At 45.4% G+C, this 19,673-nt stretch overlaps 1 protein-coding gene across 1 annotated transcript; it reads left to right on the top strand.

The window, feature by feature from the left end:
* The first annotated feature begins 10,108 nt into the window (after positions 1 to 10,108).
* On the top strand, positions 10,109 to 12,277 carry sox8a (SRY-box transcription factor 8a). The gene is given in 4 exon segments (XM_048246536.1): positions 10,109 to 10,719; positions 11,051 to 11,286; positions 11,418 to 11,812; positions 11,815 to 12,277. Coding segments are annotated over 4 exon segments (1,446 nt in total). The 5' UTR covers positions 10,109 to 10,303; the 3' UTR covers positions 12,214 to 12,277.
* The last annotated feature ends 7,396 nt before the right edge of the window (positions 12,278 to 19,673 follow it).

Genomic DNA, 19,673 nt, shown 5'->3' with positions numbered 1-19,673 from the left:
CACCAGATGGACCGCAGTGGATGGCCAGGGGAGGCCAGTTAGCGAGCTAGCGAGCGAGGCTATGCTAGGACACGTGGCTCTTGCCGCCTGCCAGACCATCACTCCCACCTGAGTCTCCTGGAAAAGCCCAGGTGGCCAGTGAGCCAACTGGTAAATAAATGGCTTTGCGGTCCCATGAAACACCACAGGCATGTTGGATCACTGTGTCAAAGTGAAATACGAAGAATGGTTTCTTTTCTCTGCCAATCCATACTCAACATTGACAAGAGCTCCTTTAAAAAAGTGTGTCCAGGCTCAGAAGACTCCCTAAGGTGTGGAGATGGTGTTTGGGAAGGACACAATAGGATCTACAGTGTGGAGATGGTGTTTGGGAAGGACACAATAGGATCTACAGTGTGGAGATGGTGTTTGGGAAGGACACAATAAGATCTGGAGTGTGGAGATGGAAGGACACAATAAGATCTGGAAGTACTTGAAGTTTTTTTGTCCTTCCTCTTCTTCTTCTCCTGTCTCTATCCCTTACGGCTCGTACAACAAAATGGCTCCTGGCCAGTTGTGCTGCGGGACGCTTGGACTAATTGTTTCCTTCAGTTTGAAACACCCAGAATTTAAGCCACTACACCTCCCCCCTCATCGTCAGTCGTCCAACTCCACACACACACACACACACACACACACACACACACACACAGCAATCTGAGTAATAGCTTTAAATAAAACTTCCAATTGCTGCAGTAAACCCCTCATTAAGATGTTTTTTATAGAAGTAGTTTGGAGGAGCTCGGGGTCAAAGGTCAAGGAGGAGGGACCTAACAGAGCACAGCTGCTTGGGGGCGTGGCTTTGATTAGAAACAGCTCAGGTCAAAGGGCAAGCTTGCTCAAACATCCGCAGTTTCACCTCAGCAACAACAAACAACACACACACACACACACTGCACACACACATACTGCACACACACACACGTCAAACCGGTAAAATCCATTTGACACAGGATTCCAAATGGAACACGCCCAGCTAACTGCTACTGCAATGATGGTGCACATACTTTAGTAGGTTTAAAAAGAGTCAATACAAATAAACCAAGATGGTCAAACAGCAACACGCTTATAAGTGCAAACACAGCTACATGTGTGTCTTTACAAGCTGTGTGGCACACACACACACACACACACACACACACACACACACACTGATCTCTATCTATGTTTTAAAAATGTACGTACGTGTGCTGGTGCAAATATTAGTATGTGTCTAATGGGTACATTAGACAGTTATACTAGAAACAGACCAATATCTACAAAAGCACTGTGCCTTCTGAGTATGCTGACCACATATGACCAATAGCTAGAGCCTGCATGCATGACTCAGTCCAGTGGGTTGTGGGGCCTGCCTGACTCACGACTAAGGGAGTGGACTGACTCCAGATCAGAGGAGAGGAGCGGAGAGAAGAGGAGTGGAGCGGAACGTACATCCATATGCGCCGCTCGGCCGCAGGGACCAGAAGAAAGTGCTGTCATCCTGGGCTGGCCGCTCGAAAAAACACCATGTTTGATGACATCACTGACTCACCCACGGTGTGCATTGAGGAAGCGATTCCTTCCTGTGTGCCTCAAAGGCGACTAAAGTAAACACATGCACATGTACACACACACACACACACACACACACAAACATTCACACACATTCACACACACACACAAACACACACACACACACACACACACACACACAAACATGTGCACATCCACACACACACAAACATGCGCATATCCACACACACACACACACACACACACACACACATGCACATGTACACACACAGCGTCAGAAAGATATCTACAACAGGTCACAGATTGTTGTTGACACTTTTCAGGGTGTGGATATTTCTGTTGTTGTTTTAGGTGGTGATCTAATGATGATAAATGTCCATTACTATAACTTATGGACGAAATTTCCCTCAGGATGAATAAATTATCTATGTATCTGAGATGGGATGTGTGTGTGTAAGCATGTGTGTGTGTATTGTATTGTATTTCAGAGCATCTCCACTAGGGATGCAAAATGACATCGGCTCGACATTGGCTTCTGCAGATAAAAGCTTTATAACTTAATTATCGGCACCTGTTAATTATGCGTACGCGAAGCAAATGTTTACGTTACTATGAGCGCCAACAACATACTTCAACATGTCGGCTGTGTGGCAGTATTTCCAAATTCTGGAAACTAATAACAAAATTGCTATTTGCAGTGCTTGTAAAGTACCAGTGATGCGAAGAGGTGTGAAACAACACTCTTTTAACGTTACCAATAGAATTAAACATCTTAAGAGCCATTATCCTGAACTCTACAAAGCGTTTTGGAAAACTAAGCCAAAAAAAAAACGGCACCAGCTAAAACCGTGACGACGCATTGCTAAACTTTTGTTAGCAATGGCAATCACTTTCTGAAGTGTGTAACGTTAGCTAGAAAGCTAGCATTAGTTTTATAAAGTCCAGAACGAAGGCTAGCTGTAAAGTTACTAGCCTACGTGTTGTAGCTCTCATTCATTTTACTCTACAGATTGACATTTTAAGTTTACAGGGGTACAGCTGCATTTCTGTTTATTTGAGAACAATGTGTCATATTGTCAACACAGTTCTTGGAGAACTGTTCTAGTATGACATTTACAAGTTTATGTGAAAATATTACTTGATAAATATGCCATATCTGAAATGAGTGAATGTCTATTTCTAAAATAATACAGGGTTGAATCAAAGTAAAGTTTTTAATGTCCTGTATCTACAGCAAGTAGCCTACGCTATCATAACAACAGGTTAATTGCAGTACAGGAGAGACTTTTTAATAAATAAAAATTAGAGGTGTATATCGGTATCTGCAATCGGCCAAAATGAGCTTGTAAATATCGGCGTATCGGATATTGCCTAAAATTCAATATCGTGCATCCCTAATCTTCACAGTCTGCACACACACACACACACACACACACACACACACACACACACACACACACACACACAGCCACTGTTTTCGCTGGTAGTGAGAGCTTTGGTGAAACTGCACACAGTACCAATGATTTCCAGCGGCCTTCTCTCTCGCTCTCTCTCTCTCTCGGTTTCCTTCTCTGTTTCTTCCTCTACTTCTCTCTGTTTCTCTCTTTCTCTCTCTCTCTGTTTCTCTCTATCTCTCTCTCTCTCTCTCTCGGTTTCCTTCTCTGTTTCTCTCTCTGTTTCTCTCTCTCTACTTCTCTCTGTTTCTCTCTCTCTCTGTTTCCTTCCCCCTGTTTGTCTCTCTCTCTCAATTTCAATTTTCAATTTCAATGGAGCTTTATTGGCATTACTCAATGAAGCAGTGTTGCCAAAGCAAACATATAACAAAACAACACAGATACAATATCTGTTTAAAAAATACAAATACAAATAAAATAATAATAATAATAATAATAATAATAACAAAAAGATAATAATTAAAAAGAGAGAATAATAAATTAAATGTATAATGATACAGTATTACTATTCATACTATACTGTATATTTATCACTGTGCTATCATGGGTATTGATTATTGATATAAAGCAAAGCATGTCACAATATGGGTCACTCACTTCCTCGATTTATGACATGTTACAGTAACAGGTACTGTGCAGCGAGTTTTACACAACTTGTATGCTCTCCCAACAAGTATGGGAGCTTGTCTTCATTTTCTGATAGTTCAAATTGAGGTATAATTTGGATGAATTGAAGGAAATATTGGTTCCTGACTGTGTTGAATTTACTGCATTCAGTAAGGAAGTGTTTTTCATCTTCTACTACTCCCTCACTGCACTGCAAACACAACCTTTTCTTTGTTTGTACTCTGTAATTTCTTTTAAATAAGATGCAAATTCATAATTGGTTTTGATTTTTTGGAAACATTTCAATTTGTTGGATTGTTCAATATTGTTTAGCCAATATTCGTAGTACTCATCTTGTGTAGGATACTCTCTGTATCCTTCTCTCTCCCTGTTTCTGTCTGTTTCTTTCTGTTTCATTCTCTCTCTCTGTCTCTCTGTCTCTCTCTCTCTCTCTCTGTCTCTCTGTCTCTGTCTGTCTATCCATTCCAGGCGTTTCCAGGGATATTGGGGATATGGGGGCTTTGCATTGTGGTGGTTCCCAGGCCGCAGGGCATGACGAGCACAAGAAGCAGTGATTGGCAGACATTACAGCCCCTCTCTCTTTTTCCTCCTCTTTCTCTCTCACTCCCCCCGTCTCTCTCTCTTTCTCCGTCTCTCTCTCTCCCTCTCTCTCTCCCCTCTCTCTTTCTCTCTCTCTCCCTCTCTCTCCCTCTCTCTTCCTCTCCAACCCTCTCTCTCTCTCTCTCTCTCTCTCTCTCTCTCTCTGTCAGAGGAAGCGGTTGGGCCGAGTGTGTCTGATCCAGTGGTCATGGGAGGCAGAGGAGCCGGACCGCATCCTGTGGGCCGAGTGGTAATTGGGTTTCATATGTGCATTACTTAAACTGGGGTTGGGTTCGGGGATGTGTGTGTATGGGAGTGTGTGTGTGTGTGTGTGTGTGTGTGTGTGTGTGTGTGTGGGTGAGAGAGAGAGATGTGAGAGTGAGTGTGTGTGTGTGTGTGTGTGTGTGTGTGTGTGTGTGTGTGTGTGTGTGTGTGAGAGAGAGAGAGAGAGAGAAGAGAATGTATGTGAGAGTGAGTGTGTGTGAGTGTGTGTGTGTGTGTGAGAGAATAACAGTGTTTGTGTGTGTGTGTGTGTGTGTGTGTGGGTGAGAATAACAGTGTTTGCGTGTTTGTGTGTGTGTGTGTGTGTGTGTGTGTGAGAATAAGAGTGTCTGTGTGTGTGTGTGTGTGTGTGTGTGTGTGTGTGTGTGTGTGTGTGTGTGTGTGTGTGTGACAAAAAGAGAGAGTGTGTGATTTGTGTGATTGTGTGTGTGTGTGTGTGTGTGTGTGTGTGTGTGTGTGTGTGTGTGTGTGTGTGTGAGAGAGAGAGAGAGAGAATAAGAGTGTGTGTGTATATGAGAATAAGAGTGTATGTCTGAGTGTGTGTGTGTGTGTGTGAGAGAGAGAGAGAGAGAGAGAGAGAATAAGAGAGTGTGTATGTGAGAATAAGAGTGTGTGTGTGTGTGTGTGTGTGTGTGATTCTGGCTGGGGCCACGGCCTGAGCTAAGGGCTTGGCTGTCTCTGTGGAGTCGTCACAAAATACTGACACACACACACACACACACACACACACACACACACACACACACACATACATACAAACACACTCTCAAAAAAGCCCCAGCTGAAATTAAAACCTTCCATCCCTCCCTGGGACACTTTGAGTTCATGCAAGTCCTCCCTCCCCTCCCCTCCCCTTGTCTCTCTCCTCTCTCTCTCTCTCTCTGTCCATCTCTCTCTCTCTGTCTGTCTCTCTCTCTCCATCTCATTATAAATTCAGGGCCTGGAGCGTAGTCTCTCGCAGAGCTCTTCCCCACAACACAGGGAGCCGTGAAGGTCGAAGTGCTGGATTCATTTTACCGCTCCCCTCCTCTCTCTCCCGCTCTTTCCTCTCCTCCGCTACCTTCCTCTCTCTCTCCCTCTCTCTTTCCTCTCCGTCTCTGCCCCTCTCCTCCGCTCCCATCCTCTCTCTCTCCCTCTCTTTCCTCTCCTCCGTTTCTGCCACCAGACCCCACGGAAACTGACGCTCCATCCGTCCCACCACTTGGCAGCAAGTGAAACCAGCTGTGAGCCTGAGTTGCGCTGAACTGCGCTGGACTCTCCCCTCCCCTCCTCTCCTCTCCTCTCCCCTCACTTCCCTGCATTAATTGCGGCCCTAAATTTGATCCCTCCTGTCGCTGTTTCATGCCCCCCCAACCTCCACACACACACACACACACACACACACACACATGCACACATACACATGCACACACACACATATACCCAGCCCCACACACATTATACCCCTGCCCCCTTCACACACACACTCTCTCTCTCTCTCTCACACACACACACACACACACCACCCCCTTTCTTCTTTCTGTATTTGCTGAGCAAGGCCTTTCTCTGTGCGCTCCTCTTCCCCGTGCAGCGTCTTCGTGGTCCTGCCTGCTCTCTGCTCTCTGCGCTCTGCCCGACGGGAGCCGCTCGGGAGGTGCCAATGGGCAGATCTCCACGGCGAGATCGCCTCCGTGCAGCCCTATCCCCTTACAGCCGCAGACAACCGCCACGACACGCCGCGCAACGCCACTTCCTAATGAGATGCCACTTTCGGATGACCACAGCCAGCTCGCATCTGATCCCCCCCCCATGTGCTCGGTTAATGTTACTCACCAGAGTTGATGCTAGCCTACCACTCGGCCAGCAAGCCGGTCATTCACCAGGTACTTCCTCTTGTGAGGCACTGACGGACGGACACGGGGACCAGACGTTTGGCCGCTGTTCAGGTCAACTCTCTGCACAGAGCGGAGTCAAGATGGGGCTAACCTGCAGTCAGTTTCCACAAGGAGCATGGTCAATGTTGACACCAAACTGTATTGTACTGTATTTCTTAATTACATTACACAAGACACTCTGACATGCTGTCTACTGCAACAAACCACTTTTTGTGTGTAATTGTCTGCAGGTAAACAATGTTTAAACTGTACACAATTAAATACAGTTTCACAGTGCATTCCTTTTTCCAAAAACAATTAAATTTGATGAAAATGTATTTCCTCAAGACAATGATTCAAGACTAAGCTATAGTAATCAAAACAAACACAAAACATCTCTCAAGTTGGGTAGTTTATGTGATACACTGGAATCATTTAGACAGTATTAGTATATTCTTCCTCAGACCTTAGTTTACCTGGACTACATCCTCCATAGTTTAGGAAAGCCCTTACACATGCAATAAAGATATGTGGTTCTACAGTATGAAAGTACACTGAAATAAGTAGGGGGAAGAACACAAAACTCTACAATCTTGCTATCATCACAGTTAAACTTTAGCGTTTCTTTTCTTTTTTTTTTTCAAAATCAAATCAGATAATAAATACTTTACTTCCTTTTCACTTCAGTCAATCAATAGCGGATTAGTCTACTTTACTGTAAGGCTGTGGTGGTGCAGTTTGTAACGTGTGTGAAATCTAAACACAAACACAGCAGAACTACACAGTGGCCTAAAACAAAAAACATACATTTGGTGTTTTTCACACAACAAATCACAGAGTTAACCATCCGCCATCCTGAGCTCCAGTCGTCCCCTACCCTCAGAGCTACAGAAGCTGCAGAGCAGACCTCTACTGCACACGAGTACAAGAAGCCGCTTACCTCCCCACAACGCTGTAACAACGCTGTAACAACCCACATGCTCAGACCAGGCAGCCATCCATCAGCCCCTCCAACAGCACGGAGACCTCCACGGCCGACTCCGCAACGCGAGATATCCGCCATCCTGTTCTCCTTTCCCATTGCGAGAGCAAGCTCCAGGGTCATCCCCACCTGCTGCTCCCAGTGAGCAGGCTACTCTGCCTGCCAAGGGAAACATACCTAGTCTTTTCATGGGAAAGCCGGCGATAAAAATCAACTTTGCAAGACATGGACACAAAGAGAACTCCAACAAAGGCAGTGATTCAATCTCTCTCTCTCTCTCTTATCTTGCGCTCGTTCTCTCTATCTCTCTCTCCCTCACTGCCTGGTTGTGTGCCTCTTGCTTCCCTACTCTTTCCACTGTCACCCTCTCTAAGCCACTAATGTAACATTGAACTATAAAGTTCTCTTTTATGTGAAGTGGAATGTTTCTTTTTTTTTTCTAAGCAGCTGCCAACAATTAATCTACTGTTTGAGGCCGACTTCCTCTTGTATGTTTGAGGAGGTAACTGGGATGGAGCTGACAAAGAGACCTTTAGGTGGGCCAGCGCGAGCAGAACGAGCAGTTATGCCACAGTGTTATCACAGACTCACAGAGCCCTTTGTCTTACTACAACAAGGTTATTCTTTACCTGGAAACTACAATGCCTCAACAGACCACAGGCTCATTTGTTTACATTCAAATTAGGGTGACGTCCAAGTCCTCACGGAGAGAGTTACTCATCAACAGTAGAGAGAATATGGCACAGTGGTCTAAAATTGTTTAAAGGCCAGCCCAGGTGATGTTGCCGGTTAAGTCTCGGGATTACACACATGTATGATAAAACAATGATTCTCAATACTGGAATAACTTGCATGCATGTTTAAAAATTGATAGGTAGCCTACTAATTGTTGTTAGATTACGAGTAGGCTAAGATTCCACCAGGTTGCAAAAATGTTGCAGTGTCACTGTCACAATTACTTTGCACATCAAATCTACATCAGAACTGACAACTGTCACAAAATACACTAGCAATTAGCCTAATGTCAAAAGTTTGAAGTTAGTCTATTCGCTTTGATTAGGCTACTCTTAGATTTTATTTTATTTTCGTTTATGATTTATGGGTTGTTTTACCACTCTCTGTCGCTGATATTCGAGGTCAAGGTCGCTGTAACTTCTGTGGCTCTCTGGCCTGTCGCGCGCTCTCGCGCCTTCCCTGCACAAGCTAGACCAAAATCCGAATTCTAATTGGTCGATTACCATGTGCACGAGAGCGCGTCCTCGTGCAAATCCTGCTCTGCGGGGCTTTCCTAACTGGTAGCCAGCTCAGTGTGAATTCGAATTCCCAAGGCAACACAAGATCCCCTAAAATAAACAAAGCAGGCCATATCGTTTGCAACAGTCTTATATCACAGTTAAACAACAGGGCCACCTCCGTGCGCCATATCGCATTAACTAATTGAGGCATTTCTGATGCAATCGGGGTAAAAATAAATCAAAGAAACATTGCGGAGTACAACTCTCTCTAAAGTTTAACGATAAAACTGACATTAAAACTGTTTAACAAGTCGTTCTTTTTCAGTTGCACCAATGCTTACCGTTTTAAATACCTGCTTGTCCCCCTAGAGAAAGCATACCGAGCTGTAGGCTATGTTTATGTATGTGTCGATAGTAGATTTAATCAAAGGCAGAAGGACAGCCGCAGCTTCACGGGACTGTGCCGTTTTTGCAGTAAACCATAGCCTACATGTAGTTGTGTATTACTGTAATTTTTAAAAAAAAGATATTAATTTATTACATTACAAATATGATCATATTCCTTATACCCTGCGATGATGGAATATACTAGGGTCATTGCGAAGTTATCGCTTATGAAAGTATAAAACAGACATACCAAAGCATCTCTCTCTGCCCTTGTTTGGACCATCAACGTATGTAGCCCATGTAGTCAAAGACAGGCATATAAGTGAATATTACTTGCTGTCTTCTTTTCAGAACACACACACACACACACACACACACACACACATAAATAATAAATAATAATTATTGAACAAATATGTGATGAATAGAACGAACGAAATTGTAGCCTAATATCTTAGAATAGGTTATTCATAAATGTTAAACATCGCAAATTGGGTAGCCTACAGATGTGAACGGAATAAGCATTTTATTTGCGTAGGCGTGTAAACTCGCTAATCGGAAATTCTCGTTGGTTTGTATAATTGATTTGCATTGTTAGTCAGGCACTGCCACCCTGTTCAATCCTGTTCTGATGAACAGTAAACAGCAACACGGCAGAATGCCTTAATCTTAATTCATTTGAAGACCGTCAAAAGTGCAAATATCGTAGGGCCTAGATTCTGATCATTTTAACATTTTAAGGAAAACAATAATTTTCATGATATCGTGATTTGTAATGCACTGTAAATAACGATTATGCGGTAGAAAAAAAGTTTTAAATAGTTTTCAAAGTTCTTCTTTTCCTCAGCCATATTACGCTGCACCTTAAATTATTAAACAAATTGTCACAAACATGCATTAGCCTAAGCAAAACTGTCACGACGATTCACAAGAGAAGCCTATTAAAGTAGTCTATAAATGAGAAAATTGCGATGTAAAAGGGTGATAGACATAACTTGTGGAACTGGCTATGTCTAATGAGAAGTAGCCGATGAAGTTTCGGAGCCAATTGAAATATGGTGAAAAGGCTAAGCCAATCAGACGCAGAAGGAGGGGTTTGACTTCTTTGGTTTAACTTCGAGTAAAGTATTTCGACCGTCTACAGCTTGCAACGTTCAGACTGCATTCAAGTGCTTAGTCGGAGAGGTAGGTCATATAGCGAGGAAAGAGATAGCCGTGTTATCTTTTTCCTAGGTAGTTGTAAACGATGACGAGTGCGTAAAGAAAGGTCCTCCTCAGTTTCAAGTTGGATTTGGTTCGTTCATCCTCCTCAACCAGAAACTTATTGCAGGATTATTTTTAGTTGGCTGCCATATGTTGAAAATGACAGAGGAACGCGACAAGACACACATGGAGCCCCCGTGCAGCCCTGCGGGCACCAACAGTTCCATGTCTCAGGATGACTCCGATTCTGATGCTCCGTCCTCCCCGACTGGCTCCGACGGACACGGCTCTCTGCTCTCGAGCTTGGGCAAAAAAGTGGATGGGGAAGACGACGACAGGTTCCCTGCCTGCATCAGAGATGCGGTTTCCCAAGTTCTTAAGGGATATGACTGGTCACTGGTTCCTATGCCCGCTCGGGGAAACGGCTCGCTAAAAAACAAACCTCACGTGAAGAGACCGATGAATGCCTTCATGGTGTGGGCGCAGGCTGCGCGCAGAAAGCTCGCGGATCAGTACCCCCATTTGCACAACGCCGAACTTAGCAAGACACTCGGAAAACTATGGCGGTGAGCTGACATATTTTCACTTATTTCACATATTTTCTGTTTAACAAATTATACATTGGAGTTAAAGCAAATGACATAGTCGATGAATACATTTGTCAATAGACGTGCACACTGTGTAATGAATGTAACAAATGTGAAAGCGAGTTGCATATTGGCACAGCCTGGCCTATGCAAATTAGAATGATATATTTGCTTTGATGTAAGTGAACACAGTTTATTGGTTTATGATACTTATCTTGAAGAACCATCGTTCTGTTTTTTTTTTTTCCAAATAATTCAACATGTAACATTCTAAATTGCTCCGCTGAACAGTTGTTTGTTGTTGCCACAGTTTGTTATCAGAGAATGAGAAAAGGCCTTTTGTTGAGGAAGCTGAACGGCTGCGCGTCCAGCACAAGAAAGATCACCCCGACTACAAGTATCAGCCACGCCGGCGGAAAAGCGTGAAGCCGGGCCAGAACGACTCGGATTCGGGAGCTGAGCTGGGTCACCAAATGTACAAGACGGAACCCGGAATGGGCGGTTTGGCAGGGTTAGCGGACGGACACCATCACCCAGACCACACAGGTGAGTGACGTGGTTGTGTTTAGTGCACACTAATCGTCTTAAAAATGGTTGAATGATTTAACATGCAAATCAGGGGCAGTTGTGGATGGTTCCTGTCTGAGTTCTTCTGACACGCTGATCTCTGGTTACAGGTCAACCACACGGTCCTCCCACACCCCCCACCACCCCTAAGACCGACCTGCACCACGGGGGCAAGGGTGAGACGAAGCACGAGGGCCGGCGTCTGCTCGACAGCAGTGGCGGGCGGCAGAACATCGACTTCAGCAACGTGGACATCTCCGAGCTGAGCACCGACGTCATCTCCAACCTGGAGGCCTTCGACGTGCACGAGTTCGACCAGTACCTGCCTCTCAACGGTCACCTGGCAGCCGGCGGCACCACCAATGCCACTGGCCCCAGCATGCCCGGCCCCGAACATGGCCATGGGCCCAACGCCGCCGCAGTAGGGGGTCCGTTCGGCTCGCCGTACAGCCACGCCGCCTCGGCCGCCTGGAGCCGCAAGAGCGCCCTCGGCGGTCCCCCCCCCCCTCCTCCACGGCGCCCCCCTCGGCCGACGGCGCCGGACATCGCCCCCACATTAAGACGGAGCAGCTGAGCCCCAGCCACTACAGCGAGCCCCCGCACGCGTCCCCCTCCCACCCCGACTACCCCCCTTACCCGCCCCAGCCCTGCGTCTCCTCGGCGGGCTCCGCCGCCTCCAACGCCTCCTCCTTCTCCAGCTCCCCGTGTGACTATACAGACCTGCAGAGCTCCAGCTACTACGGCCCCTACGCGGGCTACCCCTCCGGCCTCTACCAGTACCCCTACTTCCACTCCTCCCGGAGAGCCTACGGCAGCCCCATCCTCAACAGCCTCTCGCTGCAGTCCTCCCACAGTCCCTCGGCCAACTGGGAGCAGCCCATCTACACCACCCTGTCCAGGCCCTGAGAGGGCCTGCTGGGGTCTCCCGAACTCTCTCACATGCCACCCCCCCCACACACCCACACCCACACACACCCCCACCACCCATCAGCCCTCCCGCCAGCCAAGGGGGCCCGCTGAAGGGGGCCGAGAGTTGCCTGTACAGCCATTTATTGCACTAAGAAAGAGACCTGCGCCGGGAGGAGAGGGCAGGAGGAGGAGAAAAGGTGTGCCATCTCAAGTTTGTATACCAGAAAAAGGAGAAAGAGAGGGAGAGAGGGGTGGTGAGAGAGGGAGAGTGAAGTGCCTGCTGATTTTTAAAAGAAAAAAAAACGTTTGCAACTTTTTCATTCTTTCCTGTATTGTCTGGACATTTTGAAGGCAGAACTTGATATATTGCTGCCTGAACAGCAAACGGAAATCCTCTGTGAGGACCACCTGTCACCAACAACCCCCCCTCCCCTGCGCTATCATTCCCCTACCACCAGCTCCCTCCCCCTCCCCCTCACACACACACACACACACACACACACAGACTCTGCTCTAACTCCCGTCTGTCTGCGGCTGTTGGTGTGTTTTTTTTTGTGGCGGTGGTGTGTGTACTGACTTGTGTAGGAGATAATTGCAAAAACAGGCCAACTGATTTGATGAGACAGATGGAGAAAGTTAATGCAGAAATCTGAGCACTGGGACCAATTATAAAATATTCTTTAAATACGAGGCAGCAAGGGCTCCATTCTACAACGTGAATTCGCAAAGAACCCTGACTTCAGTCAGAGGGACCATGAACTTAACTTGTGTTTTAAAGTGAAGTTTTTTTTAACTATTCCATATGTATTTATGTTAAACGTGTTTCTGATGCCGCTGTATAGTTGTACAGATGTTTTTTGGAGCGATGTGGTGGATGTTTCAAAATGCAAAAGGCTTTTTCTGTCTCTCATAAAGGATTGGTGTCCACAGTATTCATTCCAGGTTATTGAAAGCAAGCTAATATACTGGGACCAATGGCATACCATGCGATGAAACAGGTGTCTAAATGCTATGCCTACCGAATCGCGATTAGTCATGATGTGGGGTGAACGGAAACGCGGTAAGATAACACACATCTCCGTTTTGAGTGAGGCGTCAGCTGTTTTTCACACAGCAGGAAGCACAGGACTTTATCGAAACAGACGTGGAAACCCTTCTTCACATCGCCAGCTTGGCTATACATTACCCCACGTCTAATGTCGCCTTACTCGTTACATAGGATATGTTGGATTGTTGAGTTTCAGATCAACCTCAAACAATTTCGGAAGGGACTTTCATTTAATTAAAACTCCACCAGACGTTTGGGATATTGGAATAGAAACATTGGGCGTATATTTTTCCGATGTGTCATTTATTGCCCAGGTTCAGAACCTCGTGGTACATGGGAATGACCAGTGAGCCAATTCTTTATTTAATTATTAACAGCTTGCAAAATATGTCGATAAACCTAATAATGCGACTTTAGGGAGACTCACCACCGTAATGCATAATTTGGTGCTATCTGAATCTCATAGAATGGATTTTTTAATTATTATTTTAAAGTGTTGTAATTATTTCCAGCTTTTTACTGCATTTCACTCACCTTTAAACAGTGTTCATAGCCAACTTTATTTTTCCCAATGTAGGCCTACGTTGAAAGGACAGACCATGTTTGGTTTTCCTTTTCCCTGTTTAATAGAATTTCCTCACAAGCACAGCTAACCTTACTTGTTGGTAATTTCTGTGAAAAAAATAAACGTTTCTTTTCTCTGAACAATGAATGTTTGTGTGTTGGAAAACTACAGTGTAAAAATAAATATTTTTATCATCGTTTAACTGTTTTTTTTTTATTCGCGGAAATACGTCGTCTACATCTAACGCCAAACTTTGCATACATCCTTTGGTTAAAGCTGCTAGATTTGGCAGGGAGATGTGTGACGCAATCACGGGTCAAAGTCTCTGTACTTCACTATGCACCGTTCCCCCGAGATCTGTGCCATGGAAAATGTCGACAGTGACAGATATTTTGCAACACTAAAATATAAAAGCGCACAGACCCATATGTGTCTCTTTCTAAGACGAAGGACATACGATTTTTGTCGATGAAAACCATTTAATAGAAGACAGGAGAAGAGGAATGGGGAGAGGAACAACGCAAGGATTTCAGATCATTTGGTAGTCCTTTTTCTTGGCATTTGTCGTTCTAGCCTTATTTGTTACCACTGATTTTTCTTGACATCTCGAGGGGCAACTTATGGATAAGTTGGTTGACAGCTGAGACGTTTAAAACCAAAAGGCGGGTGTGTTAAAAGGAAAAAAACTGCAACTGCGTTGGCATGAAATGACTCACGTCTTCCTGGTTGGATATCAGTTGAATCTGACAAGGAGCCAACCCTGCGCAGGCTTGTTCAATAAAATGTTGGTGTGTATTCGTGTGTGTGTGAGTGTGTGTGTGCGTGCGTGTATGTCTGCGCGTATTGAGTAACCCAAGTAAAGGTCCACTGGGCAGAGAGTTTGAAACTGAGTACCAGCATGAATGCCAAGCAGCCGTCCCCAACTGGCCGCGAGAGAGAGCCAAGGGCTGGGCGCAGCGCTGCTGAATTTTAATGATTCATTATGCGGCGGAGCGCTTCTATTGTCTCCCTTTATCCGGACACCAATAAAAGAATTAATTGGAGAGAAAGTGGAAGGGCAGGGGAACTGACAAGTCATTAAGAGCGCGGTGAATGGACCATTAGACGCACGCAGTGGAGGAATTTCCCTCGGACCGTTTCATATCGCAACTCTCCTTAAACAACAGGAGGAAAGCGAGAATATAAACGCCAACTATCGACAAGCACAAACGCACCCCCTTAAAGTACGACAACGATAATAATAATTAAATAGAAGACAATAACTGAGCAGATGGTAGTGGGTGGTACAGAAAAAAAGTGTTTTTTTCCGTCAAACTCTTTTCTCTCTATTGTTTGCCAAATAGTTTCAGGAGGTACTCTCGAGAAAGTACAGACGTGAATCAAGCTGAAAGGGAAAAGGGCTCTTCGGGGTGCTTGGGTCCCGTTTCACTGGGGAACATTTGGGCCGACTCGCTGGGAGCCTCGGCAGAGCCGCACAGAAACCGAGTGAAAGCGGAGCATCAGGTGTAGGTCTGCTTCCCACAGGCCGCCGTGCCAAACAGACGCATTTCCACAGGAACCGCCCTCACAGGCAGCGGAGAACAGGCCCGAACGCCCCCCTACTCCCATCATAGCGCTTACTTTACTTCAATCGACATTTGCGGTAGACACGTTTTTAAGTGACCTCCATATGGAAATCCACAAACTTTCCATGAGTCAAATAAAAGGGCTTCAAATTCCATCTGTCACATCCCTGTTATGTGTGTGTGTGTGTGTGTGTGACAGAGAGGAGGAGAAGAAAACGCATAATAGGAGGGAAAAACAAGAGAAGGTAGAAGAAGAAGGAGGAGAATTTTTTGTGTGAGGAAGGCTAAAACGAACTCTGTGGTGTCTGTGCTGTCCACCATTGTCCAGTTCTGAGCCAAGCCCAGGGAGCGGCGCACGTACCTCCACAACAGTCTCATCCTTTTTAATGGGCCTGCGCAGTCCGAGGGCTGTCCTGGATGGGGCCAGTGGGGGAGGGACGCGGCATTCTGCGTGGTGCTGGGAAACAGGACGCTAATTTACAAGGAAAATGAGATGGAGAGAGAGAGTGAAGTTATTAGTGAGACTTAGTTAGAGTGGGGCAGACTCAAGGGAAATGAGAGAGAGAGAGTGGAGTTATTAGTTAGAGTTAGTTAGAGTGAGGCAGACTCTTGAGCTCTCTGAATGCCACTTGTTGCAACAAGTCCCAACTGGTAGCAGGGGGTAGCGATAGAGAGGGGAAGAAGGCCGAGGTTTGAGAGGAGGTAGAGAGAGGGTACTGGAGAGAGAGAGAAACTGAAAGGATGAGAGAGAATCACTCTGCTGTGCTGGCTTCCCAATCCAGTAGCTTTTTTTTAGCCCTGTGACATCTTGTAGGAGGCCAGGCAACCATTAGCCCTTAAAGGTGTACCGTCACACCGGTGTGTTGGGAATGTTGGAAAATGAACATTCTAAAGAATATCTGGGTTCATTCAGAGCCATATAAAGGTAAGGCTCTGGTTTCATTGAACTTAACATAGAATTTTAGAACCTTCAATTGCTGCGGAACGGAATCTTATGTTAGAATGTTGAAAAACCCACACCTTTAAGGGTTAGGAATGATTGACACGGGGAAAACATGCCTATGATCCATTCAAGGCCATTAAAGTAAGAAAAAGTGGCTGAACATTTAGCACTTTATCAAAAGTGACCCACAATGGGGCAGGGGTTTGGGAATCAAACCCAGTTTGACCAATTGTCACCACACCTGGGGCCTGGCCTGTAACCATGACTGCATGTGGGTCTGGATAGGACCCCTGAAGACGGTGTGTCAGTACAATAGATTATTGTTATATCCACAATGAAGCGCACTATATACTCCGACAAACCAGTTACAGGAACCAAATAATGAGTGTCACCACCCAATCTGTGGAATTAGCGAGTGGAATAAGTGAGTTATTGGATAGCAACGTTCAAACAATGATCTGACAGCTTATGACCTCCATTATCCAATTTCATGCACCAACCGAGCCAGAGACATGTCAGAGAAAGTGTCATCGTCCTCCACGTCCACTACCCAGCCCACAATTAGCCAGTGTTCACGGAGGACATCTCCTCACTGCAGAAAGGTCAAGGGTAACATAGACTTTAATATGACATTGGCAGCAGGCATGTTTGGATAGTTTGCCTGCAGACTCTTTACAGAAAGTATAGTGTATATACTCTTTTGATCCAGTGAGGGAAATTTGGTCTCTGCATTTAACCCAATCCGTGAATTAGTGAAACACACACAGCACACAGTGAACACACAGGTGAGGTGAAGCAGACACTAATCCCGACGCAGTGAGCTGCCTGCTACAGCGGCACTCGGGGAGCAGTGAGGGGCTGGGTGCCTTGCTCAAGGGCACTTCAGCCGTTCCCACAGGTCAGGGTTTGAACCGGCAACCCTCTGGTTCCAAGTCTGAAGCCCTAACCAGTAGGCCACGGCTGCTCCAAAAGGTTGTTCAAATTCATTCAGTTTTTAAAATTGTTTTTGAAAAATTACTGAACATCACCTTAGCCAAACCCAAACCCTAGCCTGAACCATAAATTGTTGTTGTTGTTGAGTGGCAAAAGACAGTTTGCTTATAATCTGAGCATCTGTAGATGGTCTATTCGAAAATAGCCAAGCAAATTGTGACCAGTACATGATAAAAAAAGAAAGAAAATGGTAAATTTGCCAAAACAGTACACAATGGTTGCTTAGAGTCCCAATTTGAAACTGATTGTTCCTACTTAATTCTCATCAATATTGAGCTCTTTGTAACATGGGCCAACAATAAGAGACAGGGGCTGGAGAGAAGGAGGATTTAGAGTGCTGTTTGGTGATTCTCAATGAGCCAGAGCAGAGATGGAGAGAAAGAGTCCTCTGGGCCACCGTACCCTCCAAGACCAACACTCAGAGCTCCATACAATCCTTCCTGTCCTCATGGAAGCGCTTCCTAAGCTTTCTAAGCACACACAATCTGATTTCTCTGCAAGGCAAAGAGAAGGTGGCGCAGACAATGGAGTGTCCAACAATGTTCTCTGGCCAAGTTAAACAAGAGGTCCACACCTGAGAAACAAAATGCACATGTGCTCTCCACACGCTCCCTTGCTAGAGGCCTACACACACACACACACACACACACACACAAGCGGCACATGCATGCAGCGGTCCAACACACACACACACTCCGACACTTCTGTGTTAGTCTGGCTGTGCTGGGCCCGCCACACACACACACATACACACACACACACACACACACACACAGACACAGACACACACACACACACACACACACACACACACACAGACACAGACACAGACACACACACACCACAACACCACACACACACACACACACACACACACACACACACACACACACACACACACACACACACACAGACTCACAGACAGACAGACAGACACACACACACACACACACACACACACACACCCACACAGCAGTCTCTGGATTGGATCCCAAACTTATGAAAACCAGATCATCAATCAAACTCTAGTCTAAATATCATGGTTTAGGGTACTGATTTACACATATACACACACACACACACACACACAGATACAGATAGACACACACATGCACATACACACACATGCACACACACACACACACACACACACACACACACACACACACACACACACACACACACACACACACACACACTCAATGTGTCCAATCTCTGTTTTGAGCAGCGGTATATTCTAACTATACACATACAGTTTAGTGCACATAGCATACAGTATAACTATACACATACAGTTTAGTGCACATAGCATACAGTATAACTATATACATACAATTTAGTGCACATAGCATACTGTACAGTATAACTATATACAGTATAACTATACACATACAGTATAACTATACACATACAGTTTAATGCACAATGCACATAGCATACAGTATAACTGTACACATACAGTATAACTATACACATACAGGTTAGTGCACATAGCATTCAGTATAACTATACACATACAGTTTAGTGCACATAGCATACAGTATAACTATATACATACAGGTTAGTGCACATAGCATACAGTATAACTATACACATACAGTATAACTATACACATACAGTTTAGTGCACACAGCATACAGTATAACTATCCACATACAGGTTAGTGCACATACAGTATAACTATATACATACAGGTTAGTGCACATACAGTATAACTATATACATACAGTATAACACATGTACTATACAGTATCACTACACACACACAGTATACTACATGTACTGTACACATACAGTATAAAGACAATGTGTCTGGACCTTGAGTCTGCTGGATGCTACTGTACAGACCCATGGCTGAAGACCTGCTCCCCCAGGCATCTGGGTTGGCAATCGAAAGGAGGACTGGGGTCACGGAGGTCAAGTGGCCAAAACGCATAGACCCAGTAGACCCATGGAGTGCAAACCGCATAGACCCAGTAGACCCATGGAGTGCAAACCGCATGGACCCAGTAGACCCATGGAGTGCAAACTGCATAGACCCAGTAGACCCATGGAGTGCAAACTGCATAGACCCAGTAGACCAAACTGCATAGACCCAGTAGACCCATGGAGTGCAAACCGCATAGACCCAGTAGACCCAAGGAGTGCAAACCGCATGGAAACGGCTCTGCTGCTAATTGGTAATTGCCTCACATGTAGAGTAAAGTTGGCTGACATTTTGAAATGGCCGAGAACTGAATGGGTCTTATTTACGTGGGTATTTAAATGCCATTAAGATGGTGATGGTGCAACAAGCTGATGATGGGGGTAAGAGGGGGGCAGATAAGCAGGAAGGGGCAGAAG

This window comes from Alosa alosa, chromosome 6 (genome assembly GCF_017589495.1).
Source record: "Alosa alosa isolate M-15738 ecotype Scorff River chromosome 6, AALO_Geno_1.1, whole genome shotgun sequence".
Taxonomy (NCBI): Eukaryota; Metazoa; Chordata; class Actinopteri; order Clupeiformes; family Clupeidae; genus Alosa; species Alosa alosa.
The sequence above is the reverse complement of the archived record's forward strand: the minus strand, read 5'-3'. Positions and strand labels throughout refer to the sequence as shown.